The sequence below is a fragment of the Achroia grisella genome, unplaced genomic scaffold, assembly GCF_030625045.1.
Source record: "Achroia grisella isolate CSIRO2021 unplaced genomic scaffold, CSIRO_AGI_Agris_v1 utg660, whole genome shotgun sequence".
Classification (NCBI taxonomy): Eukaryota; Metazoa; Arthropoda; class Insecta; order Lepidoptera; family Pyralidae; genus Achroia; species Achroia grisella.
The window spans coordinates 2,499,172-2,525,830 of NW_026712984.1; the positions used below are offsets into that span (position 1 = coordinate 2,499,172).

At 32.5% G+C, this 26,659-nt stretch overlaps 2 protein-coding genes across 2 annotated transcripts in view; both read left to right on the forward strand.

Annotated features, from left to right (window-relative positions):
- Positions 1-12,591, forward strand: part of LOC131849560 (agrin) — a 58,768-nt gene extending 46,177 nt beyond the window's left edge. Inside the window, exons 3-12 of the mRNA XM_059199652.1 lie at positions 3,033-3,173; positions 3,546-3,693; positions 4,430-4,591; positions 5,709-5,852; positions 6,482-6,646; positions 7,181-7,342; positions 8,096-8,221; positions 9,141-9,317; positions 10,354-10,512; positions 10,846-12,591. Of these exons, the coding sequence (XP_059055635.1) occupies positions 3,033-3,173; positions 3,546-3,693; positions 4,430-4,591; positions 5,709-5,852; positions 6,482-6,646; positions 7,181-7,342; positions 8,096-8,221; positions 9,141-9,317; positions 10,354-10,512; positions 10,846-10,924 (1,463 nt within the window). The 3' untranslated portion in view covers positions 10,925-12,591. The remainder of the gene's footprint in view (positions 1-3,032; positions 3,174-3,545; positions 3,694-4,429; positions 4,592-5,708; positions 5,853-6,481; positions 6,647-7,180; positions 7,343-8,095; positions 8,222-9,140; positions 9,318-10,353; positions 10,513-10,845) is intronic.
- A 3,121-nt stretch (positions 12,592-15,712) lies between these two features.
- On the forward strand, positions 15,713-26,644 carry LOC131849828 (facilitated trehalose transporter Tret1-like). Its single transcript, XM_059199954.1, has 9 exons — positions 15,713-15,779; positions 18,021-18,130; positions 18,649-18,768; positions 19,056-19,211; positions 20,673-20,840; positions 21,231-21,363; positions 23,976-24,205; positions 25,456-25,650; positions 26,372-26,644. The coding sequence occupies exons 1-9, from the start codon at positions 15,713-15,715 to the stop codon at positions 26,642-26,644; spliced, it is 1,452 nt and encodes a 483-aa protein (XP_059055937.1).
- The last annotated feature ends 15 nt before the right edge of the window (positions 26,645-26,659 follow it).

The following is a 26,659-nucleotide window of genomic DNA, read 5'->3' on the forward strand; positions in this document are numbered from 1 at the left end:
ATTTGAGACGAATAATTATGATTCCTGTTATATGTTACTAATATTATAAACGTGAAAGTGGGAATGTTTGTTAAACTTTAATGCAAAAACTAGTGAACCGATAATTATGAAATTTTGTACACATGTTCTTGGGGGTATTAGAATAAACATAGGATACTTTTTCTTTAAATATATTAAATATTTTTTTAGAAAATAAAAAAATATTTACATATTGCTACTTCAGCTCTACCTAGTAGACAGTAATGAAGTTCTAAATCATATATTTATTGGTATATTCATCATATTGATTAATTTATATTGTAATGATATCCGACATTTATTCAACGGATGCAATGCGAGCAAAGCCGCGGTTAAAAGCTAGTTATTATATAAACGACGGTTACCACTTACCATCAAGTCACCGTCAGATTGTTTGTCGTTCCAGTTACTAAAAAAGCTTATTAGAAAACCAATTGTTACTACTTATTATAGACGTCAGTAGATAACAATTGGTACACAAAGGTCCTGGCACCCCACTGCCCTTGAGGAGGTGGTATTTGGGTCATATCCCTATTGAACGAGATGATGCATAGTTGCAACTGCATTCCGAAACCATCGTAAATAGTAACTACATACTTATAAAAAATACATATTATATGATGATTTTAGTGTAAGTTACGACTTAAATTAAGTAATTTGATAAATATAAACATACCTATCAGATGTATACAGTACTATCTATATATAAATAAAAGATTAATTATAGGTATAAAGTAAAGATTAATTAATATATACATTATTTAAATTATTAACCGGGTCTTAACTCGAATAATTTTATGGCAAATAAAGGTATTTACCTCTCTCTACATTGACATCGCTGTTACTCCAGTCAGCTCGTGACCAGGGCTAGTGCAACCTACTCGAAACGTCGAGAGAGGTAAATACCTTTATTTGCCATAAAATTATTCGTGTTAAGACCCGGTTAATAATTTAAATAATTTATATTAAACACGAAAGTTTAAAATTAACTATTAATTAATATACATATTCGATTCAAGTGTATATACTACATACTACATACAAGAATCGAATATTTGAAAGTATTACATTAATTGTTCTACCTAATAGAAAATAGATTTGGTTTTGGATTATCATTTATCTTTATTGTCCTATTAAATATTATATTTCCCAATTGGAAATACATACATTACAAGAATATTATGAATATGAATAAAAATATTATTATCTAGTATGTAAGTAAAATAAAAGTTTAGCTCATCGAAATTATAAAGAAATTATTTCACCTCTCTAAATACCACTCTATATTATTCATCTTTCTTTAGGCCATATATACATATTTGACGACATATTCTTTGAAAATTTGAATTCCGCTATCCGTTTGTACTTGAAACCTTAACTTACAAACAAAAATATCACGATCATATTGAACTAGCTACTTCATGTGACATCGTCTGATTTTTTGAGATAAAAAATAGCCTATCTCCATCTTCGTGATACAATCTATTTTCACGTTAAATTTATTTAAGACCCGTTTAACCGCTTAGTTATAAAAAAGTAATAATCAAACAGACAGACACCCTTCCATATTTATGGAAGTATAGAAGTTTTTGGGAAATTAAAAGAGGATTCTGGTTCTAGATTGAGTCTAGATTTAAACGACGTGTTATGTCTAGCTGTACCCGGACTGCGTGTTGGTGTAATCCGCTAATGGGTTTTCGTGGTCACTGCCTCTAGCGGTGAGTGTTTTCTAACTCACAAAGAACTAAAGCCTGGAATTAACGATGGTTCTAACTGATAGCGGATACATTAATGAAATTTTTTTTATAATCTGCATTTGATGAATCTTTTTATGGTGGGTAGAATACCTAATGGGTGTATCGTGGTCTAGTGGTTTATTATACTGTGTTACATCCAGAAGGTCGTGTGTTCAAATCTGATCGAAGCATACAAAACTTGTGTGGCAATTTATAGTGGAATCGTTAATTATCACGTTGGATAGAAGTATATCCCGCGAAAAGTGGGAACGTCGAATTACGTTCATCATTACAATTGATAATAACTCCAAATATGCCTCTAAATATGATAATAGTTGTGGCGGTATATCTTATATATAAAATTCTCGTGTCACAGTTTTCGTTCCCATACTCCTCCGAAACGGCTTGACCGATTTTCATGAAATTTTGTGAGCGTATTGAGTAGGTCTGAGAATCGGCCAACATCTATTTTTCATCCCCCTAAAGTCTACCCCTAATTTTTTATTTTATTTTAAGGCAAAACAACGTTTGCCGGAACAGCTAGTCTTCTATATATGTATATAAAATTATTATGTGACAATTTTAGTTGCCATACTTCTCAATTATATCTTAATAGATTTTATATCTATATTTCGGTAGGTCTGACAATAAGATGTTATTTAATTTTAGAAAAAAAATATTTTGTATAATTTTTACAATTTTATTCAGTTTAATTCGTTTATGAATCAGCTTAAAACAATACATACAACCATAAATTTATACCCTTCTACCACCAAGCTTTATTTTGTAATAACGATATATAATGTACAGGACAAAACGTTTGCGAGGCACTTCACTGTACATAACAATGAAGTACCATATAAGTCAGCTGTATAGTAGAAGATAAGATTAGTAATTGGTAAAGGCCTTATCATATTATGACAAGTCCCTAAATAAATGTAAGATTAAAAAAAAGTCAGCTGTAGAATTTAGAGGAGGTCTTTTCACATCACTGGAGGTCATTTTAATTAGTTTTTTTTTATTTACAGCATTATCATATTATGACAAAAGTCCCTAAATAAATGTAAGATTAAAAAAATGTCAGCTGTAGAGTTTAGAGGAGTTCTTTTCACATCACTGGAGGTCATTTTAATTAGTTTTTTTTTATTTACAGCATTATCATATTATGACAAAAGTCCCTAAATAAATGTAAGATTAAAAAAAAGTCAGCTGTAGAGTTTAGAGTAGTACTTTTCGCAGCACTGGAGGTCACTTTAATTAGTTTTTTTTTATTTACAGCAGTGACGTTGTGCGACGGCGCTCGTGATGCAAGCTGCCCGAGGATCTGTGGACCATCGCTGCAGGGCGAGCCTGTCTGTGCGACAGATGGCTACATCTACCCTTCCCTCTGTGAGATGAGGAAAAAGACTTGTGGAAAAGGTACGTAATTATAATTTACATAATATTTCTATTCATCTCTCTTTCTATTGATAGTGTTATTGTATGAGTTTAAATTAGTGATAATTGTAACTCAGTTAATGTATTTTTAAGAATAAATAAATAAATAATTACAGTAGTCGCGCGGTTAAAATTTAAATTAATAAAATTTATTTTTTTTCTTTACGTGTGTAATGTATTTTTAAATATGTTTACATACTTATTTGCATCCATAGTAGCAGTATAAAAAAAACATGATGTTATGTAATTAGGCTACTGTTCCGAAGTGTATGCAGTATCACATTAAAAAAAGATGATGTTTCGAGATTGTAATGAAACTTTACACAAATAAAATATTTTTTTCATAACTTTCAGGTGTACGACTTGCTCAAGACCAGGGTTCCTGCTCCCGTGCACAAGGATCTAAATGCGAACACAGGTGTACCTCGGAACGGGACCCAGTCTGTGGCACCAACGGACGGACTTACTTGAACAGATGCATGCTCCAAGTCGAGATTTGCAGGTACGAAGTAGCTGCTTGTTATCAAACACCTAATGACTCTTTGCATTAATTATAACAATCCTCGTTTTATATAGGTACTAGCTTTTACCCGCGGCTTCGCTCGCATTGAATTCATTAAATAACTTCATTACTGGCTGCTAGATTTCGCAAAAGTAGCAAAATGTTGATATTATGTTTTATAGTTTTTTATAAAAAATATTTTTTTTTAAATAAAAAGTATCCTATGTTCATTCGAATGCCCCCAAGAACATGTGTACAAAATTTCATGATGATCGGTTCAGTAGTTTTTGCATGAAATCGTAACAAACATCCCTACTTTCACATTTATAATATTAAATAATAAGGATTAACAGATCTCTTATGTCGAGAACGTAATTATCAATATCTAGACACGCGGTAGCGTGTCAAGCCGAGTTTCAAGTAAGAGAACTGGCGAGCAGCACCGTGTGTATATATGTATATATTACTTGCCAGAAAACAAGGAAAGTCTTTTTATGATTTTGTATAAAAGTACTTAATATTCACATAACTGAAACCAAAATACCAGTTTAAATCAATTAATTTTAGAAATGTTGATATGAATAATTCCATTAGTTACAAATAATTATGCCTAAATATTTATGGTTACAAGTTGTAGTCACTAGTTGATTCAATTAATAACATTAATTAATTTTAAACACATAGCCCTCGGAACCTATGTTTTTACAATTATAAGTTTTACTGTAAATAATTACAGAGTCGGCATTGGACTGTCACATTTGGGAGCTTGTAACAATATCAGCGCGCACCGAGAGAATTGTCCAGTAGATTGCTCACAGGCGCCTCTTGATGGACCTATATGCGGCTCAGATGGCAATGTTTATAAGAGCACGTGTCAGATGAAGCTTTTGACTTGCGGGTAAGTTGTTGATAGTTTATTGTATCCTGGTACTTTAATATTAAAAACGATAAGTTGAAATACTTTATTTTATGGATAAGCCAATCATTACTAAATTTTACATATGCCCAGAATTTGGGATAGAAATAGTAATCTTTATTCAAAAACTTAATATAAGCACTTTTAAATAGTCACATTATTTTTTATTCTACCACTCATTCGGAACACAGACTCATCACAAAAAGAATGAGCAATTAACTTGTGTGTTGCTCTTTTAAATAAATGTTGTTTTAAGTAGATTTACATTAACGAGCAATAGGCATGCGAAATAGAGAAGGACATAGGTTATTGTTTACTCTGGACAACGACGTATATGCAAACAATAGAGGGATCAGTTACGGTAACTGAACGAAACATACTCAAATTAAGCCGCAAAACTAAAACAGTATCAATTGTTGTTGCCACACAAATTCACCTAGTGGACCCGACCCACGAATCTGAATGCAATGTATTCGTAGGTGTCAAATACATGATAGTGTGTGTAATGTTTTCTTTTAATTTTCGTAAAAATGCTATAAAGTCTTTGCTTCACATATTAATTATTATATTATAACATGCATGTATCGATTGAATCACTATATCTATTGCTGAAAACTGCATTAAAATCCGTTGCGTAATTTAAAAGATATAAGCATTGTTTTGTTAGCTGTGACTTAGCTATATTATTGCATATAAAAGCTTACGTTTAGTCTAAATACGTTTGCTATTAAACTAATGTCCGAAAAATAGAATCATTAAATCAGCAGTTATAACTTGAACATCCCAGTCCACACAAGTAGCTGCCATTCACGTGTAAGACGGACGAGCCAGCTATCATTAGACTAAAACAATATCATCAACAAAATAATATATTAATATCATTCATATCATTAGACAAGCTACGCCTAGTTTGAGACTAGATGACACTGTGTGAATTGTCTAGAGTGTTTTGTATTTCTTATTTATTTCATCATCATCATCATCATCAGACACTGCAGTCCCCTGTGACATTCTCCTAAGGCACGCCACTGGGTACGATCTTCAGCCCTTCTCATCCAGTTATCTCACTTATTGATTTATAACGAGTTTTTTTTTTCAGGCAAGGTGTGGTTCGTACCAGCAAGAAACACTGTCAGACAACCCGCCACTGTCGTGAATCGTGCTGGCGTGTTGCGCGACCGACATGCGGTTCAGATGGAAAACTGTATGCTAATGCTTGTAGGATGAAGGCTACTAACTGCGGGTTTGTTTTTTTTAACTACGTTTAGTAGTATTTCTCCTTGACTTGCTGGTTCATAAAGTAAGCCTAAACCTTTTAAAAGGTGATATTAGAATGGTGTACCCACTGAATTAGCCTGGTTAATTATCCTATCGTTGCAAATTGAGAAATAAGTTAGATGGTCATCAGCGAGGAGCCTGTGGAGGTCGACTTGACATCATACATTGCTAGTAATGGGATCCCTGTTAGCTATAACGGATAAATAACTTAGAGTGTTAATAATATAACGGAATATATGGCATAAAAATTCTACATGGATCTAAAAATATTCATATATTTTTGTATGTAACTGAAATGGTAAATAACCTCATAACAAATTGCAATCATCGCCTATATCGAACCGAGTCCCTCACCCGTCACCATTATGGAAGCCCAATAAAAGTCATGCCCATACCCTGTAATTTTTCTTCTACTGAAACACATCTTACAAAGTCCGTCAAGTTTGACGGCTACAACAGGGGAGACGCAGTCGCCTTTATATAAATTTCACTCGAAAAATTACTACTTAATAGTACTTAAAAAATTGTATACTCATCATCATAGAAATGTTTAGTTGTTCTTTAATTTATTAATGCTTATTTTTTGTGAAATAGAAAACACGTGTTCGAAGTACCTATGGCCTTCTGTGTATCGCAAGAAAGGACCTCAGGTGGTGAATCATGCCCTACTGACTGTTCTGGACAAAAGGAGAAACTGGTTTGTGGATCAGACGAGAATATCTACAGAAACGAGTGTGAGATGAAGATGCTAAATTGTGGGTATGTATATTTTTATTAACAGCTAATAAGACTATGGATCCCATCCCCTTTCAACTTGCTCCTCTGTTTTTTTTTTAAATAAAAAGTAGCTTATATTTATTCTAATAACTCCAAGAACATGTGTAGGTACAAAATTTCATGATGATTATAAAATTCTCGTGTCACAGTTTTCGTTCCCATACTCCTCCGAAACGGCTTGACCGATTCTCATAAAATTTTGTGAGCGTATTGAGTAGATCTGAGAATCGGCCAAAATTTATTTTTCATCCCCCTAAATGTTAGGGATTTTTTTTATTATTTTTTAGACAAAATCTTTAGTTTTTTTATGATACAACATACAAAAATACATTCAATCCTAAATTTTCACCCTTCTATCAGCAACCCCTATTTTTTTATAGCGTTATTAATTTATATGGCAAAACACGTTTGCCGGGACAGCTAGTATATAGATATACATAAACAGAACTACGGATATCATATCGTAGTGATGGTCGTCCCATCCACTTTAAATACACACTGTTTATTAAATTTCAGTGTCAGTAGCAGGAAAATAGTGAAGAAAGTCGATATGGAGAAGTGTCGTGGTAAAATGAACAAGTGTCTGAAGGTTAAGTGTCCCAGTGAAACTGACCCAGTGTGTGGTACTGATGCTAACGTGTATACAAACTCCTGCCATCTCAAGGTTGCTACATGCCTGTAAGTATAAATTAATAAAGAATATAATTATGACAACACTGGCCAATAAAAACAAAACCGCGCTATTTAGTGGTACAGCTCTATTGGACGGTGGGGACAGTGATAAAAAAATATGACGTGCACAAGAATTTCGGTGTAGGTGTTTTAACACCCAGATCTGTACAAACATTCATACTTATAAATATAATGTTTGTTTTGTGCGAGAAATCGATCCACGACTATCGAAAGTAAGACGATGTGCTAAGGCACTAGATCACCGAGGCCGTCTGACAAATTATCAATTATCGTCATTTTTTATTTATTACCCCATATATTTTAGGATCGGCGTAAAGTTTATCTCGTCCAATCATCTTTGTTCAAAGTTATTGTTATTCACTTCTATTCTTGTCATATTATCTTTCACACAGTACATTCATTCTATACTTCTTTTTCGGTAAGATGCTGTATAATTGCGAAGTCATTATAATTATTATGAAAATATGGGTAAGGCCTAATATTATTAACGGAATAAGTTCAGATTAGATAAGTCATAAAGGTTGATAATCGATTAAAAAAAGGGTAACAATTAATAACATAAATATTGGACATACGCTTCCACAGATAATACCTATTTAAAATAACTGGTTTACGAGATCTGACAACTTTTTGTAGCATTACACTTATCTTTTTTGGACATTTCATATTTTTAATTAAGGATTTTCTTATCAATAAGTTTCCGTGTGAATATTTATAAATTGGAATTTATTTTTACAGCAAAGGAGTTCAATTAGCCCACTTCGGTAACTGCACACTGCTGCCGCGTCTTGAAATAGATTGTCAGGATAATTGTGATAACGCAGTAGAACAACCTGTTTGTGGATCTGATGGAAATGTTTACAAGTATGTACATAAAAAAAATACTATTATCTTAAGAACACAAAAGTGGTAATAGCTGTATCAACTTTTTTCAAACTGGTACAGCAAATAAGCTGATATCCACCTGATGGAAAGTGGCGATGATTACGTCGGCATGTACGTTGCCATTCTAGAGGGCTAAGGAGTTATGTCTACGTGCACTGTACTGCTTTATCGCATCCTCCACTTGCAACGCAAGCTGCTTGACGGCAAAAATTCATGAGGCAGAGGTACCATTTTAGTATAAGTGAAAAATACTATCTTTCTTCCTATTATTGAACAATTTATTTATATATTTTAATTACAATATAAAGAAAATTATAAATTATAAATAAAATATAAAGAAATTACAAAAACCAATATAAAGATATTAATAAATAACATCTCTCACTCTACTACATAATGACCACGACTGTTCTGACAAAAGCGAATCGAATAAGAAGAAATAACAACAGTATCACGCCTTATCCAGACTTATTTTCCCGACATTTCCTATCCTGCTCCGTATCGGCTTCCAAAAGTGTCTTTACGAAGTTAATGTGTACAGACTATGAATACTAGAAACTATTAATATTTTATATTTTAAAAATTCTCTGCAGTACATTACTCCTCCCCTTACTCCTTGTAGATCTGAATACAAGGGTTGTTTAGAAACTGTGGAGTCAGAGTTGACCACGCAGACGACTTCCTATAAAGTACTTGTACTAACAACTCTTTCCTTTGTAAAACACTTGTGGAACAATTGATTACCTCCCTCCTTCATACATTGTAGATCCGAATGCAAGATCGGTTTGGTGTGATAAAAGTAGCTACGCATGCGACTTACTATAAAGTACTTGATCTATCTTCCTTTTCTAAAATATTTGTGTTATAATACACAACCTTCCTCTTTTACATTTTATAGGTCTGAATGCGAGCTTCGTCGACTTACGTGTGGTCAGCACGTGGTAGCAGTTTCAGCCGCCCACTGTCGCACTACAGCTCTGTGCCATGAGTCATGTCCCAGCACGCCAGCCTTCGTTTGCGGTTCAGACAATAGGTTTTACAAAAATGAGTGTCTGATGAAGAAGGAAAACTGTGGGTTAGTATTCAAAATTGTAGAAGTACCTGATTCTTTATAGAATGGCAGACAAGTTAATGATATTTGGTAATCATCGGCTGACGACCGTACACCTCATGTACACCCATTCATTGATTTTTGGTTTTTATGCGTTTAATAAAAGTATATTAAAATATAAGACTTACATATTTTAGTACCCAAATATAATCTGTAATCATGTTTGTTGGGTTTACAATAATAGTTAATTTAAAACTATTATAAGTATTCTAATTGAAACACCTCAAACTGTTGGTCCTAAATAAATAAATTCCGGAGAACTACGATGTCATGCCTCCGTACCCTGTATTTGATAGCCTTATCTCGCCATTCAACTGAAACAATGTTTGCTAAGCAACCTGCTTGGTGATTGAAATAGGAAAGCCAGAAGTTCTCACATATATGATTTTGTACAAAGATCTCCTCAATAATTCCCTGTACAAATGTAATCACAGAGAGTCAGTATTGACTCCAGCGACGTTGTAACAAAGTCATAATCCCATCACTACCGAGTCATTAACAGCACCAAATACAATGCATTACAATTGCACTGCAGCTTCACCTGACAATAGCTTACATAAGCTCTGTAACCCTCCCTGTAAAATGGGTCTAGAATAGAATAGAATACAAATAATCTTTATTAAAATAAACTTAATATAAGCACTTTTGAATAGTCATACAAAAATTTTTAACTCTACCGCTTATTCAAAAAGCAGTTAACGTGAACGACGTGAGTGACGTATACAATATTAAAAAATAAAGGAATTTTATCATTAAATAAATATACTTTTATTTTTAATCTTATTTGTAGTAGGGACTAACGTGTATACATAATAAGATTAAGAAATATACGATATAGTATTTCATGGCAAATAAATTCGCTATAAAATGTTTTTTTCATAGGCATAATTTTATCTTTTAATTATTGTACACAGTGCATCCGATAATAAACCATTCATGCAATAATTAATTCACTCAGTCATTCATTGAATCGTTCAATCAGTCATTACTCTTTCCGCAGTAAACACGTATTCGTAGTGCCACTGAAGCGTTGCCTGTCCCGCTTCCAATACTCGGGGTGTGCCAGAGTGTGCCCCCCTGAATACGACCCCGTCTGCGGCACTGATGACAAGACCTACTCCAACAAGTGCTTCCTGGAGATGGAGAATTGCCGGTCTAGGTAAGAATTCTAAGTCGACTCGTGAACAAGACGTTTGAAACAGCATTGAAATATCGGAGTATGGGGAGCTTCTATACCGTAATTTAAGGCCTGTGAATAAGATTAGCTATGCTATTTTTCGGCACTGAGGCGGATGTTACATCACTTTTTGCCGGAAGTACGCCTGCATTTTGTTCAAGTTTTCTCCACCAGGTGGTGTTAGTTCACTTATGTTGTGCAGTGTTCCTTTAAGATTTCAGCCAGAGAGATGCACTTTCACATTTACAATATCGGAATATTAGTCCAATATCATATAAACAATTTATTAATAATAATCTTTTTTTTCTATTACAGAAGCTTGGTCCAACTGAAATATTTGGGCACATGCACAGAACCCATAGCGGAGGAGCCGAAAAACTATTTATATCGATAGACTAAATCGACTATAATCGACTCGAGTCATGTCGATATCTCGCTTAACTCATATCGTATGATAATCTACCCAATTTAATTAGTGCCAACCCCTTTTTATAAGCATAAAAGTATATGTACTTTATGCCTAACTCCGTTTGTACTAAACTCAATGAACACATCTCCTTTTTTAAATATAACTTCTATATATTTATGACTGCTTGGTAGTGTTAAATACTAATAGTTACTGAACTAACTAAGCGGATTACTAAGTTTGCAACAATATGCATTTCAGCTCTGCTCCTATTGGTCGCAGCGTGATGTTATATACCTTATAGTATTCCATGATGAATGGGCTAATCAACACTAAAGGAATTCGAAATTGGATCAGTACTGCCGATTAACCTGATCATCTAAACTTTACTTCTTAGTTTAATATTATAATATATTATCTAAGTTTAGTGCAAACGGGTTTAAGCCTATCTTAACTATGTCTTCCAATTAACTTTATATTATAAGGATTATTTATTGTATGTATAATAATATTTATTGACTTTTTTATATGTAATTCGGTCATTGTTTACATTTATTGTGATTTTAATCAGAGTTCTTGCCACGTTGTGACTTCTGACAGCTATGTGTACCTAGTACATTATATACTTGCTACATTAAATACAATAAACCTGCACGGCTTAGCCTGGCTCCAATTATAGCAGCATCACATTATTTATCAACCGATTTAAAAAAGTTTTTAGAGTTAATATTAATGCGACTGATTTTGGTTTTTTCAGTCTTTTTCATAAAATACGATATTATTTAAGTTAAAATATACCTAACCTATATTACACTATCATAATGTAGTTTAATGTATGTCTAATTGTTTTGAAGATTAGATTAAATACAAATGGTAATAAAAATTATCAATTGGCCTCCCTCAATAAATGGACTATCCAACACTAAAAGAATTGTAAGAAGAAAAAGGATCGGAGATTACTCCGAACAGCCAATCTCAAAAACTTTACCTATTTGTAATGTTTATATTTGGAAAGTCGGGAAAATTCACTATGTGGCAATACCTCGATTAATTAGCAATAAATTATATATTGAGAATTTAGGGGCAAAAATGTTTCAAAAGGCGGGCCGTATATTGTTTTCCACCTTCAATGTATAAAAAAAGTACAAAAGTATATTCCACTATCGCCCCAGTTGATGTTCATGATATTTTATAACAATTTTCTAAACAAAATGACGCTATATTATCTAGATTTAAATTAATTTATTTTCAGACTGTTCGTACATTTTATTTATTGTTTGAATTAGTTTAAGTGTTGTAAATAATTAGATAATTTGTCTTACAAATATTTTTATTTATTTTTTCTACATCGATGCATACAAACGGATGAGACTATTCTATTTTTTTAATTTAATTATAAGTGAGTTTTTTTTAGTTTATTATACTCGCTCGCTGCATTTAAAAATGGAAGGTTTCTGGACGTAGAAATTAGCTTGTCAAAACCGTGTAGTTGTAATAGCTATAAATGGGTTAATCTATTATGTGTTTAAATTGAAATGTAATAAAGTTTAGTTTACAGTTGATTTCATTTATAATACATAATAAATATAATTATCTGTCTGTGTACTGTAATGGAAGTCTATGCCACTGAAACGTAGATAATGAAATAAAAAGAAATAAAGAAATAAATAATGTTTCTCATTTCTATACTAACTTAAGGCGTTATTTTTAAACACGACAACCTATCACGACTGTTAGCCCTAGAGGGGTTGTTACAACGGTTGGCTGACGCCTACCGTTGTCTCTCTTCGTTTTGTTAACGGTGTTCACTTCACCGGAAAGTCAGTCAGAAATATAAAATTACACATAACTTTCTTTTTTGTGTGTCGGTCAGATTTAATCTCACGACCTTTTGAGTAATACCATATATATAATTAGGAAACCAATTCATCGTATACTTTTTTTTATTTAATAATGGCAAACAAACTAATGGCCCATTTGGCAATGGCAACAGTCGACTATATACCTGAATAGCACCACGGATGTCATCACCGCCCGTGGCACCTCTCAGTATTTGCCATTCTGGAGGACTACATTGCTATAGCCTGTCTCCCTGCTTTAACTCACCCTTCAACCGAAGTATATCTTATAAAGTAAGCTGCTTGGCGGTGAGACAGAAAGAGACGAAACGTCTTTGGTTACGATATTTTACAAAATCTATCTAGGTATAAATTTTGTTGCACAAAAACATACTACGATCTCATTCGCTTTTCTCAGTAAGTAGTCAGTAGTATAGTGTTTTAAGTTTGACGCGGTTATTATTTATAAGTATAGTTAATAAATCACGGGATCTTACCACGTTTTATCACGGGTAAACTGATCCCGTGATCATGGCGGTTGAAACACTGCCGAAATATCGGGAACCCAATAAATATGAAACGTGGTAAGATCCCGTGATTTACTAACTATAGTCAGTAGTATTATAGTTAGAATTTTCCACAAATTAAAAAAAGGATCCACTCCATTATCTATTTAAATAACATAAAAAATAATCATTAAGTAATAGGCCGTCTGTTTGCCACTGCTAGAAATTATATAAGGTTTACTTAACATCTGCTTGCAGACTTTTACAAATAAAATCATAAAACTCCCGCAGTTGCCACGTGATAGACTCCGCACGCTGTAACATGGCGCGTACTGTATCAAACAGTTTTGTTACAATTTCGATTTATATAATAATAATAATAAATCTCAGGACAATTTACACAGCACCATATATACTCAAGTTAAGCTAACTAAAGTTTCTTTTATGGATGCTAGACAACTGATACAAATACATAGATTTTTTGTTCGTAAATACGTATATATTATAATTAGAAAATACCAAGACTGATACAAACTCATGAATACAAACGTTTGTACCGTGCGAGGAATCGAACCCGCGACCATCGCGAAGTAATGGGGTGTGCTAAACCGCTAGACCACCGAGGCCGTCATACTCGTTATATATCCTAATGAATGATTATACTATAGCTTGACACCAAAATCTTTTGGTTGTATGACTTCTCTAAATTGCCTAATTTGTATATAATCTGAATTATGCCTTTTTTTTTAACTATTCTAATACTGTTGACCGTAGATGTCCTTTGCAGCTACACCGCACGAAAATGAGGCCGAGTTCAGACGGCACTCCAAACCCGTGGATAGACTTATGGAAAAGCGGGTATTCCTGACTAACTGATAAGACTTTAATAATAATAATTATAAGGTAGGTCAGTGTGTGTGTAAAAAATAAAATACTGAAAATTATCCGCAATTTTTTGTCTTAAAAAATCATTATCAGCAGATTCTATTCCTTGTACGATACAAACATTTGTATTAATATGTATGATTGTTTGATCTTGGTGTTTACTATGTACTTTTGTATGTATTTATTTAAAAAAGATGTATATATGTATTTTTATGTATTATCTAGTACCGATAACACACACTAGAACATCGCGTGTGAATTGTCCAGAGTTATTATTATTATATAATGTGTAAATATATATTTGTTCGTTGTAAATTAAAAAATATTTGCACGAACAAAATTATTAAATAGTTTAATTACTTAATAATAGATATAATTTCATATAAATATAGAGTAAATTATGAGCACGTAGGTACGTATATTATCTACAACTATTTGCTTTAATATTTGCTATATTTAACTACAGTTGGTGCAATTAAAACTGATTTTGCCAACAACCATATATATCCATACAAATATTGTGAATGCAACAGTCTGTCTGTGTGTTTCTAACCTTTTCACGACTAAACACGTCTATTTGTCAATGTTTATTTAAGATCAGTTTCGCCATTTTGAAGTAAAAAGACAGCAGACAGAATTTATAAAATTACTTTATATTTATGAATAAAACTTTTGAATTTATATTAGTATGAATAATTAATTAGTCAGTAATAAACATTATTTCAAGAAAAGACAAGAGTAAAAGTTAAGTATGTAATAAAGGTTATATTGCTCTTGTGCTTACGGCCGAATCAGAGCCTCAGGCCTCACGTCTCATGCCTAAGTCTTGAGGTATATTATAATGTAGTATACCTTATTGCTACAATACGTGCTACATATATATATATGTATTTTTATCGTCAATTTCAACTAATATTACCATTGATATAGACTTCGTAAAAGGGTACTTCAGTGTCATTTATTCCAGTCGTCTACCTCCTTGCTCTGTTAGATGTGTTTCTATTAAAGCCTAGAGATAAATCATGGAAGTCACAGGATATGAGCCATCTTAGATCTCCGGAATAGTAACGCATTAGAAGTATGGGCGTCATATGATCATGTGATACCGTTGGTACTGTTTATGTATATTAGAGTCAGTTACCACTCACCATTAGGTGTCCCGCCGTCAGCGTAGCTATTCTAATTACACAAAAAATATATTTTCTTTAAATAGAGACACGATAAAATCTATCACAAGACGTCACTTATTATTTTTACTACTTCTATATTTATCTTGTTGTCTGTTGAATTGTTCTATTGATTTAAGAACGTTCGCGACAGTTTTGTTTGCATAGACTTAAATTAGTTTAAACACAATGTATCATATATAGTAATGTAGTTCATTCGATTGAGAGCACCAACAACGTCGCATTAGATAAATATAGTAGATTTTTTTACACTATATACAATGTAAATATAACGTGAAAATTATATACTTAATATAAGTAATATATACAACATAAATACTTTAAACATTTATTCAAATACATGTTAATGAGTTATACAAAATGAAGAAATACAACTTCTTTTTCGCTGAAGGCAGTAAAGTCAATCAATTGTTATGTGTTGTGCTTAGTAAGTATATAACAGTATATTATATATTCCTATTGATTAATTTAAAGTGTATAAGATAGGGCGTTATCATTGATATTTAATATATTCCTCTACACCATCTCCTTTATGCACCTTTTACTTTTGATTTTTGAATTGAAATTTATAATTTTATAATTGTAATTGTATGTATGTAGGTAGTTACATTTAGAAATAATTAATATATGTGTAATTGTATATTATATATATGTAATAGTAGGTATATAAATATGTTCGTATATGCATGTATTTATATTTAATCACATTAAAGTTGTCGACTTTTTTTTTACATTTGAATTTCAAATTCTGATAATGCACCGCCCACATGAATCTCTGTTTACCCAATCGTTGACTGGGAGAAAATGCCTCAAGGTGTTAAGTCCGCTATTTTATTTATGTATTTTTTTTATTTACGCCCTTATTATAGACTGAAGGTTCATGCCCTTTTATGCAATTTTTTTTTAATCGTGTCTTTCTATTATTTATTTTCCACGTCTTCATCATTGCTCCGCGAATAATATACATTTATTTATGTATTTGTGCATTGACGTTTTAATAATTAAAAATAAATAAATAAATATTCCCAACTATCTGACTATTTTCGTGTAAGAAGACAATAATTCAAAATTTTACTCGTTCTTTTTTACCTCCTCTATTGAAATTTGACGAGACAAGCCAGTGCATACACTGCAGTAGAGAATGCAAATTTGTTTGCTTCCTTCTTTGCAAACAATTTGCATCTGGATGCTACGAACCAATCTCAACCCATAATACCTGCTTGTGGTACTAAAATGTCTGAGATTCGTATTTTTCAAAAACAGATTTTATAAACGCTACGTAACCAAGTCATTCAAACAAAGGTTTTATATTTAGTCTGGTCTGTTGGAATCGTGCATCAATAACCTGATGCTTTATATTACTTGGATTGAGGATTTCTTGAATGATAAGACTACTGGTGTTCTTCTAATTCGCCACACATCGTGTCGACAAGCATGGCGAGGCTCTAGTTTCACTTGACATATCATTCGATAATAGCCATCAATGCTCCCTTTATTTGGAATCGCCAATAACCTGTGCTCTTGGATTGAGAATTTCCTGAATGATAAGACTATCCAAGTCGTCGTTGATGGTAGCTCTTCACACCTAATAGCCATCAATGCTGGGGTACCTCAGGGATCTGTCCTTTCTGCATCTATCTTTTTTGCTCCCTATGGCATATTTGGTTACAGAAGCACAATTGCAGAAAGATATGTCTCTAATGCATGAGCAAGTAAGGTTGATAGCCAATCTCTCAGAGAAGATATGGTAGAGCGGGTCAACTCGACTCTGAGTGCTGTATCAAAGGAGAGCTAACAGCGTTTAATGCTTCCAAGACGCAGGCCAGTCTTTAATGCCAAACGGAGTAAATTCGATTCTTCTTTTACTTTGCTGTGTGTATCCATACCTTTAACCGATAGTCTTGATTTGCTAGATCTAAACCTTAGCTCTAGCTTCAATTTTGGTTGCTCAATTGACGATTAAGCAGCGACTGCTCCTCAAAAATTTGGCATCCTCTTCAAGGGAAACTTTTACGCCGGAACAGCTTCTGACTACACTAATCATCAAGTTCTGGATCGTGCATGGAGTATTGTAATCATTTGTGGGATGGAACTCCAAATGTCAGCTGGCTGGTTTGAGGTTAATTGGGAATAACACTTCAGTCTGTCGGTGTTTTATAGAATAAACTTCGGCGAATGCATACAGGACCCGTATAATTTGATCTTGTCTTCCCTTTATTACCACCGAACCACACTACGAACACTAGGACTTCATTCGAACTTCGAGGAAATTCCACACACCTATATTATAATTATAAATCTATTACGATTTTATGATTACGAGAAGATATATACGATTTTATCAGAGGTGGACTGGAAAAAGTCATCTGCCTGCTAACTCAATCCAGCCTTGGTGGCTGGATTGAGTTAGCAGGCAGATATTGCAGCAGCTTGTTTTGTAAGATATGTTTCGGTTGTACAGTGCAGATTAGGTAGTGAAATTATAGATAAAGAGGCAAGAAATCTTAGTCTTCTGGAATGACAACACATGAGTAATACGATAACGTAATATTCATAGTGCTTTTCATCTAAAAAGGAGACAGTTACCGCTTACAATCAGGTGGTCCACCTTGTTTTCCATAAAAATTATATAAAAAACGATGTAATAAGATTTGTTCGTTGCACACAGTCAACATCCCGGTGTTCTCGTATGGGGCGAGCATCGGATGGATGTCGCCAATGAGTGTACTGCTGCAGTCGGAACACTCACCCAGACAACCGCCCTTGACTGATATACAGGTATACATAAATAATAATGATAATTCACACAGCGTCATTTAGACCCAAGCTAAGCAGAGCTTGTATTGTGGTTACTAGACAACTAACTAGACAGAAATACTTACATACATTTTTTTGTAAATACATACATAATACACATAGGAATACCTAGACAAATACAAACAATTCATACTCAAGAATACAAATGTTGAACCGTGCCAAGAATCGAACCCGCGACCATCAGAAGTAAAGTGATATGTTAAAGTGCTACACAATCATGCATCTGTTAATGATACAATATAACGAATATAATTTAAAATCCGATTGAAATATCTTTATTCGTTTCGGAATATTCCAGAAGTCAAAGCTACTTTCTATTCGAAAAGTAGAACCAAGAAGAACCGACAAGAATCTCTTGCCTCATTCTTTTCAAATGCAATAAAGTAAACAACCGTAAGAAATACCAACATATGTGTACGATTGTAATCAACCAAGAAAAAAAGTTTAAAATGTAATGTGAACATTAATTTTATTTTTAGATTTCATGGATGGGATCTGTTCCATACTTAGTTTGTATTGTGACTGATTGTTTAATGGGATATGCGGCGGACAAATTCGGACGTAAACTAGCGATGATTTTTGCATCGGCTATGGCAGCAGTAAGTATAATAAATATTCTATATATTGTATTTCTTTTATGTAATTAAAATGGCAAATAATTAGTTCCATATGGTAAGTCGCTTGGTTAAAAATACATACAACCCTAGATTTGCGCCCCATCATTAACCCCTATTTTTTTACTAGCGTTTGATTTATATGGCAAAAGAATTTTTCCGGGTCAGCTAATAATGTTATAGAATTTAAATTAAGTTTTTCTGCATTGTGATACATATAATATATTTAAAATATTTAGGAATCTGTCAAGACATTGAGGATTTACTTTTAGGGTTGCTGGATAGTAAAATTATCGTCAATGGAGTTCTGGGCATTTGTTCTAGCAAGAGCTATGGTCGGATTTCCAATGGCCGGTGCATACGTCACATGTCCTATGTATACCAAGGAAATTAGTGAAGACAGTATCAGAGGATCATTGGGATCTTTAGTAAGTTTATTTATAAAACATCTGTTAAATCATATTTACTTAACAAAGCCTATTATTACTGGAATGACGACCGTGCATGGCAATAGTTGTTTATGCACGGGATTTTCATTTAAAGTTAGACATAGACACCTATATAAATAAACATTGTACATAAACTGGCTTTAAAAAAAACTAATTCAATTGAGTTTCAGAATCTTGCCAGTTATTCTCAATTAGATCTATATACTGAAGTAGACGGTAGGGAAGAAATATAATATAAAAAATTTGACATCCATAAGCAGCTAATGTCGTATATGAATAAATGATTTTTAAATTTTGAATTATGTTATGAGAAGACTGGTAATGAAGATATATGTCATCATTTTTTCTGATATTTAAAATCTTTCTCAATTCTGCACCGATTTCCACAATATCTTTCACAATTTAATCTGGTATTCATCCTATGCTAATCTGAAGTTATTCGCAGTTTTATTAGTTTAGCACTGGTTGAATTGCAGTTGTCTACTTAAGGAACATAAATAGCAACAACTTGTTGTAACTCTTACATACTTTAATCCATACAGTAGGTAGTTTACGAGTATGTTCATTATGTATTTGACGGTTTCGGAGGTCTAGCAGATTATTTTGACTATGACTCGGTGCTAAAAGAGAACCTGTAGCACTGCATAGATTATTGTGCTCGCCATTTTCTTTTAGAAATCGCTACCTGGACTTAAAAATCAATATAGAACAAGGATATTCTCAGGAGCAATGGTTTTTACTTCCTCAGGACAGAGTACTAAGTAGCCACTACTACATAGGATATGTAGTGGCGTTATATATGGCACATACACATACCTAGTTTTACCATCTATTTATTTAATTTGTTGTCTTAATTGTGATACATTTTTTATTTATATAATTTACTCAATAACATTAGTTTATTACAGTATTGATTCGAGTGGCCCGTTATTAGGCTTTATGTAGTAATTCTGGCATTTTATGCCAGTGATTTAGTGCTTCCTGCTTAATTATTAGTTTGAGATGTCCCAGCTTCAGGCATCGAAGTGCACCGCCTTACTTCCCTTAGTCGAGGGTCCGATTCCTCGTACAATACAAACAATTGTATTCACGAGTAAGATTGTTTGTATTTTTCTGAGTGTTCTCAGTGTAATATACACTCTCAGTGTAATATACATACATGTATTTACAATTATATTTAAGCATTATTATTAAAATATATTTATATCATATGTTCAGTCCCCGTAATACAAGCTCTTTTATTTTAGCTTGGACTAGATGGCACTACGTAAACTGTCCTGGGTTATTATTATTATTTAAAACTAAAATTAGGTACTAATAAAATTCTCTAATAATTTTTCAAATAGATATAGTGGTTATTGTATCAATAACAATCTATATTCATATATAATTATAAAAACTCATGCTAAATTGATATTAAGAAATATTCCTATTTTACAGGTAATTTTATTTCACACGACAGGAAATCTCTTCGTTTACATAATTGGCGATGTATTCAACTATAACACTGTTCTCTGGATTTGTATGGCGTTGCCAACTATTCATATTGTATTATTCATGATGATGCCGGAATCGCCGTCGTACTTGGTCAAAACTGGAAAGATAGATGTAAGTATTGTTTTAATTGCTAATCTGTAATCGAAAGCAAACATAAGAAACAAAGAAAATAAAAAAGAACCCGCGATAGCTGTGACGTTATGAGAAAACCTTTGGATTATAAAAGATAAAGTCAAGAAGCAACACTTTTATTAGCCATATTTTCTTAAACAATTTTGGGACTAGGGATGAGATAAGAGGTTGTAAGAAGTGTTATAAATCAATGTAATTCGCTTTCAAAATTTGGTCGACGTCTGCACTTTTCCCCTGGAAACATCGTGATAAATTTCATTTTTGTGCCTGCAATATAGAAAATGTAAACAATAATTTAATTTATCTAGGTATATATTTTGTATAATATCCTTTACATCAAAGAACAATATCTTCGTTTCATCTTTTTAGGAAGCAGTAAGAGTTCTAGCGTGGCTACGATGTAGAGAAGAAGAAGACATTGTTATTAAACAGGAGTTGGAGAGAATTAGACAAGAATTAAGAAATGATGAGGAAAGTAGCCAATCTGTACTTAAAGCTATATGTAAGTACTATTCATGTGTGTTTCGGTGAATAATTTGCATAGTAAGATGTGTTCGGCTATAGGATCAGATAAGATAGTGCAATTATAGAGTATGGATATATGAAATATATAGTCCTCCACAATGGCAAGGCATGGCAACAAGGTCGACATACGACTATGATATCGTGATGTCTATGCTACTCCCATTTATGGAAAATGATTACCTATTATCATATGGACGGACAGACAGCGACAGCTACTTTGTTTTAAACTATGTAATGAAGCATATGTGGCAACAATGTAGTAGATTGTTAATCTTAATAATATTATAATCGCGATACTTTCTGAGTATGGATGTTTGTTACTCTTTCACGGAAAACTACTGAACGGATGAACGGAACGATGTAACTATAGTAATATTTTAAAGCTTATACATTAGAATAATAAATGGGCTATAAATTACACGCGGGTAAAACGCAGGTAACATTATGGAGGTTAAGTGAAAATAATTATCACCAGGTGGAACGTCAGCTTGTCAAATATTTCAATTACATAAAAAAGTAATTCCTTTCCATATCAAATACTATGTGTACGTCATATGTCGGTTAGTTGAGTCACTAAAAGATAACAAATGAACAATACGTATTTTTAACTGTTTTTTTTAGGGATCTTACGAATTATTTAATAGAAATAAAGTATTTACTTTATTCGTCGTTAGCTCAACTCTAGACAACTTGGATGAAATGACGATCACTTAAAAGCAACATTGTATAACTTCTGTTCTGCTGATGTGTCTCGAATCGATTAAGTTTTTTTGTTTTTTCGTCCCTTATTTCACCCCTTCCAGATTATTTTTTTGGAATAAAATATATTCTACGTGATACAATCTATATTTATATAAAATTTATTTAGTTGTAACAGGATAACAAATAAGCAAACCAACTTTCATATTTATAACATTCGAATGTCTTACTACATTCTTAAATAATATATACTAAAACGATATATATATAAGATAACATAATATACTACAAAAAATAAACTAGTATAATTACAGAAGATTATATTTTTTTTATAATTTAGCTTAAAGGAAGAAGCGGGAAGACATTTTTTGCTGGTAATGTTTTTAAGTCAATTGTAGTTATAGGTCAAGACCAATCAACATCATACGCTCAATTGATTTGCGTCGAGTTTTTTATCATTCAATAGATAACTCTCTGTGTATTAAAAATACGTAGTTTTTGATAGTTACAAAATTATTGTAATTAATTCAAAACATTTTTACTTAGAAAAAAGTGAAGTAAACAATATAATATATCGATTATAAAAATATAATTAGTTACTAATTCAATATTAGCTAAATAAGATTTTAATTAAAAGAGAAATAGTAACCCCACATAAAAGGAAATTAGAGCAATGATTATGACTTTTAAACAAACTAGTTAAAGAGAAACAAAATGAGAATAAAATTATTTTAAAGACTGAACGAATTATAGATTCCAAACTGAAGCATAAAATTATTGTTATTAGTATCAGAGGATGATGAATTTAAGAATGCTTCTAAACTTTGCATTTTAAGTTCTTTAATTCTTCATAGTATATTATGAATTTGTCATGAATGTCTAATTATTCTGATGTGCTTCTTCTACTAGAGTCCTGTTTATATTATCGACTCTTTACTCTCTCTCTTTAGTAAACTATTTTTTTAATTTTTTTTTATTATTAAACTCTTTTCTTAACAAAGAATAATTTTCTTTTACTTTACATTCATTGTTTTGTTGAACAATTTAGTAAACTATTTTTTTAATTTTTTTTTATTATTAACCTCTTTTCTTAACAAAGAATAATTTTCTTTTACGATTTAAGTTTGACTCTTTAAATTCATTGTTTTGTTGAACAATTTAGAAAACTATTTTTAATTTTTTTTATTATTAACCTCTTTTCTTAACAAAGAATAATTTTCTTTTACGATTTAAGTTTGACTCTTTAAATTCATTGTTTTGTTGAACAATTTAGAAAACTATTTTTAATTTTTTTTATTATTAACCTCTTTTCTTAACAAAGAATAATTTTCTTTTATGATTTAAGTGTAATTTGATTAAACAATAATTTAGTAAAGTTCTGAACGGTTTATAGTGGAAAAATATGTTGTTTGTTTTATTTACTCGATTGATCAGCAAGCCAATAATATAGAAACTTTATACTTGTAAATACAATGATAGCCATGATTAGGAAAACAGTGTTACCATTATATGTTTAAAAATTATCCACTATTATTACTATCCTTACTAATATTATAATTGCGAAAGTAATTAATAACTTTGCCTGTCTGTCTCTCTTTCACGCCAAAACTACTAAACCGATTTAAATGAAATTTGATACACATACCCTGAAAAAAGACATAGGCTTATTTTTAATGCGAAAAAGGGTTTTAAGGAGTTGAAAGGGGAGGTTTTTAATGGGTTAGATTATTAAATATTTTTCTATATCTGATCAAGGTTACTGACTAAGGTTACTAGCTGTACCCGCCATTTCGTCTGTGTATATTTTACACAGACGAAGTCGCGGACAGCTGGTACTCAATAATAATAAAACTTATTATAAAATTAATATTAACAACTTCTTATTTCCAGTGACAGATAAAATACTGTTCAGAACGTACCGCATAGTCATGGTGATTTGTCTTGCTAGAGAAGTATGTGGAGCTGTGCCGGTACTCAATTTTGCTGGGGACATCTTCTCCATGTCTTCTAAAGGAACAGGACTAGTGTTAAGTCCAAATCAACAAGCTATGGTTTTGGGAGCGGTGCAAGTTGCTGGATCCAGTTTCGCTTCCAGTATTGTTGAAAGATCTGGTAGAAAGGTATAGAATATTTTAATTATACATCGTACTGGTGATGCTAGAGCGTCATATGTGTTTACTACTCTAAATTATGCCCAATTGAACTAATCTCGCCAAAAAAAATGAAACTTTGAGTGGCAATTTATAATTATGACTGACTCTCCGCTAAAGTACCTATACACTGATATAAAACAAAAAAATTAATCCGAGAGAGGGCGGTGGACTAGCCACTAGCATTTGCCGTTGGATTCAGAATATACCGAGCGAAAACTAGGCATATCAACTATTAAGTTTACAACAACATCAACAGGTAGTCAGAGGCATTGTCCGCCTCCGACTATCCCCTCTGGAATTTATTACAATCGTGACGGTATGTTCATATTCATGCTCACAACTTCGTACACGTATACATTTATAGACATAATCTGTTGATGATAAACAAACAAGAATAAAAAAACATCATAATATTTTATAATGTTATAGTTATAGTAATAAATCTGGTCTGCTCTGGTCTGCTCTTATCACTACGACTGATTTAGTCTTATTCTATATTTATATTTGACCCAAGAAATTAGTGCTTGTTGGTAGTTTGTATTCACACGTTTCGACTTGTAAATGTAAACTTACAAGGCTTATTTAAAAGAGCAACACACAAGTTTCTTGCTCGTTCTTCTTGTGATGAGACAGCTTTCCGAACGAGTGGTAGATAAAAAACAAATTGTTAATACTGTTCAAAAGTGCTTAAATTAAGTTTATTTGAATAAATGATTTTCTATTCTAAATAATCAATTACATAAAAACTCTATTCAATCTGCTGCCAGCAAATAAAACATATTTTAAGTAATACCAGCGACCTGCACCTGTTTCACTTTAGTGTATTTGAATTATTTTCCTCGGTTATGTATGAATAACACAAATAATTAATTGTCTGTACCATAATATTCCTATATCTTATTAATATTATAAAACTGAAAGTTTGTAAGTATGGATGGATGTTTCTTACTCTTTCACGTAAAAACTACTGAAGGGATTTTAATGAAACTTTACAGTAATATAGCCTGTACATGAGAATAACATATAGGCTATAAAAGTCACAGCTTAGCTGGTGAAACCGCAGCCACATCTAGTTATACATAAAAAAATTTCTCTTCTATGACTCTATTATGAATGGGAACTGAATTAAAATCCGTTGCGTAGTTTAAAAGATCTTAGTGTACAGATAGCGATGGCAATTTTGTTTGTATACTATGTAGATTTGTGTACGTTTTCAGCCTCTCCTCTTCATCACATCACTCGTCTCTGGTCTCAGTATGTGCACACTGGCCTCGTGGTTTGTCGCTCGTGACTTTGGTCTTCTAGCACCAGCATGGCTGCCAGTAGTAACGTTATGTGTTTGCATATTTTGTGACTCGTCGGGTTTGCAACCAATATCTGTTATACTTAATGGAGAAATGTTTTCATTTAAGGTGAGTTGGTCTTTTGAAATATTTTAGCTTTCATGAAGTATAGATATTTTCATGCTGTCGATTATATTGAACTTGATATTATCACCCGCGACATTTCCATCTTATATTTGAGATAATAGATAGCATATCAATTATTGGGATGTTCTGCCTTTTAAGCTTGAAAATATATCGAATGGATAGACAGATACAGTTTTATATTTATATTATTCTTGCTACCCGCTCCAGATACGCACGGGTGTACATGTATTATATATACATTTAAAGCTTCCTCTTGAATCACTCGTATCTATTACTAAAAACTGCATTAAAATTTGTTGCGTAGTTTAAAAGATCTAAGCGAACAAACAGCAGAAACGATTTCATTTTATACTTTGCTTTATTTTCTATACTAATATTACGAAGAATCAATATCAGATTTTTATATTGTTGTTTGTTCGCATTGGATACAATGACCGATTTAAAATGTTAATGTCTATAGAAAGATCTGATTGTGGAATGAATATACCTCTGGTTTTCACTACAGCATAGGCTAATTAAATAAGATTATATTAAGGTGTAATAAGGCTGTAAGGCGATAAGGCGTAAGGCTGTAAGGCGATAAGGCGTCAAGTACGCGTTGCCACAATTGTTGTAAAAGCTACACTATCATATGTACACTATATGTTCCACGCGGACAGTACTGGTGTATTATATTTTTTTAAGTGTCTAATTTGAATTGCAGTATCGGGGCACCATAATGGCGACGACAATGGCAGCAGCATCTGTGGTTGCTTTCCTTCAAATGCTATTCTTCAAACCGTTGGCCAATTCCATGGGAATACACGTATCGTTCTACTTTTTCGGAATCATATGTTTGCTCGCTGCTATTTATGTAATCCTGGTACTTCCAGAAACAAAAATGAGGAGCGTTGAAGAAATTCAGAACCAATTGAAGACTAAAAAGGAAAAAGAATTAGAGAGAAAAATGATAGAAGAGAATAAAGAGATTTGTTGAATAAGAAAAATGAAT

Excerpts from the sequence above, each read along its gene's own strand:
- LOC131849828 (XM_059199954.1), top strand. The coding sequence starts at position 15,713 with ATGAAGAAATACAACTTCTTTTTCGCTGAAGGCAGTAAAGTCAATCAA. Across the intron at positions 19,212-20,672 it reads GAGGATCATTGGGATCTTTA|GTAATTTTATTTCACACGAC; the intron begins GTAAGTTTATTT and ends CCTATTTTACAG. Across the intron at positions 24,206-25,455 it reads TTGAAAGATCTGGTAGAAAG|CCTCTCCTCTTCATCACATC; the intron begins GTATAGAATATT and ends GTACGTTTTCAG.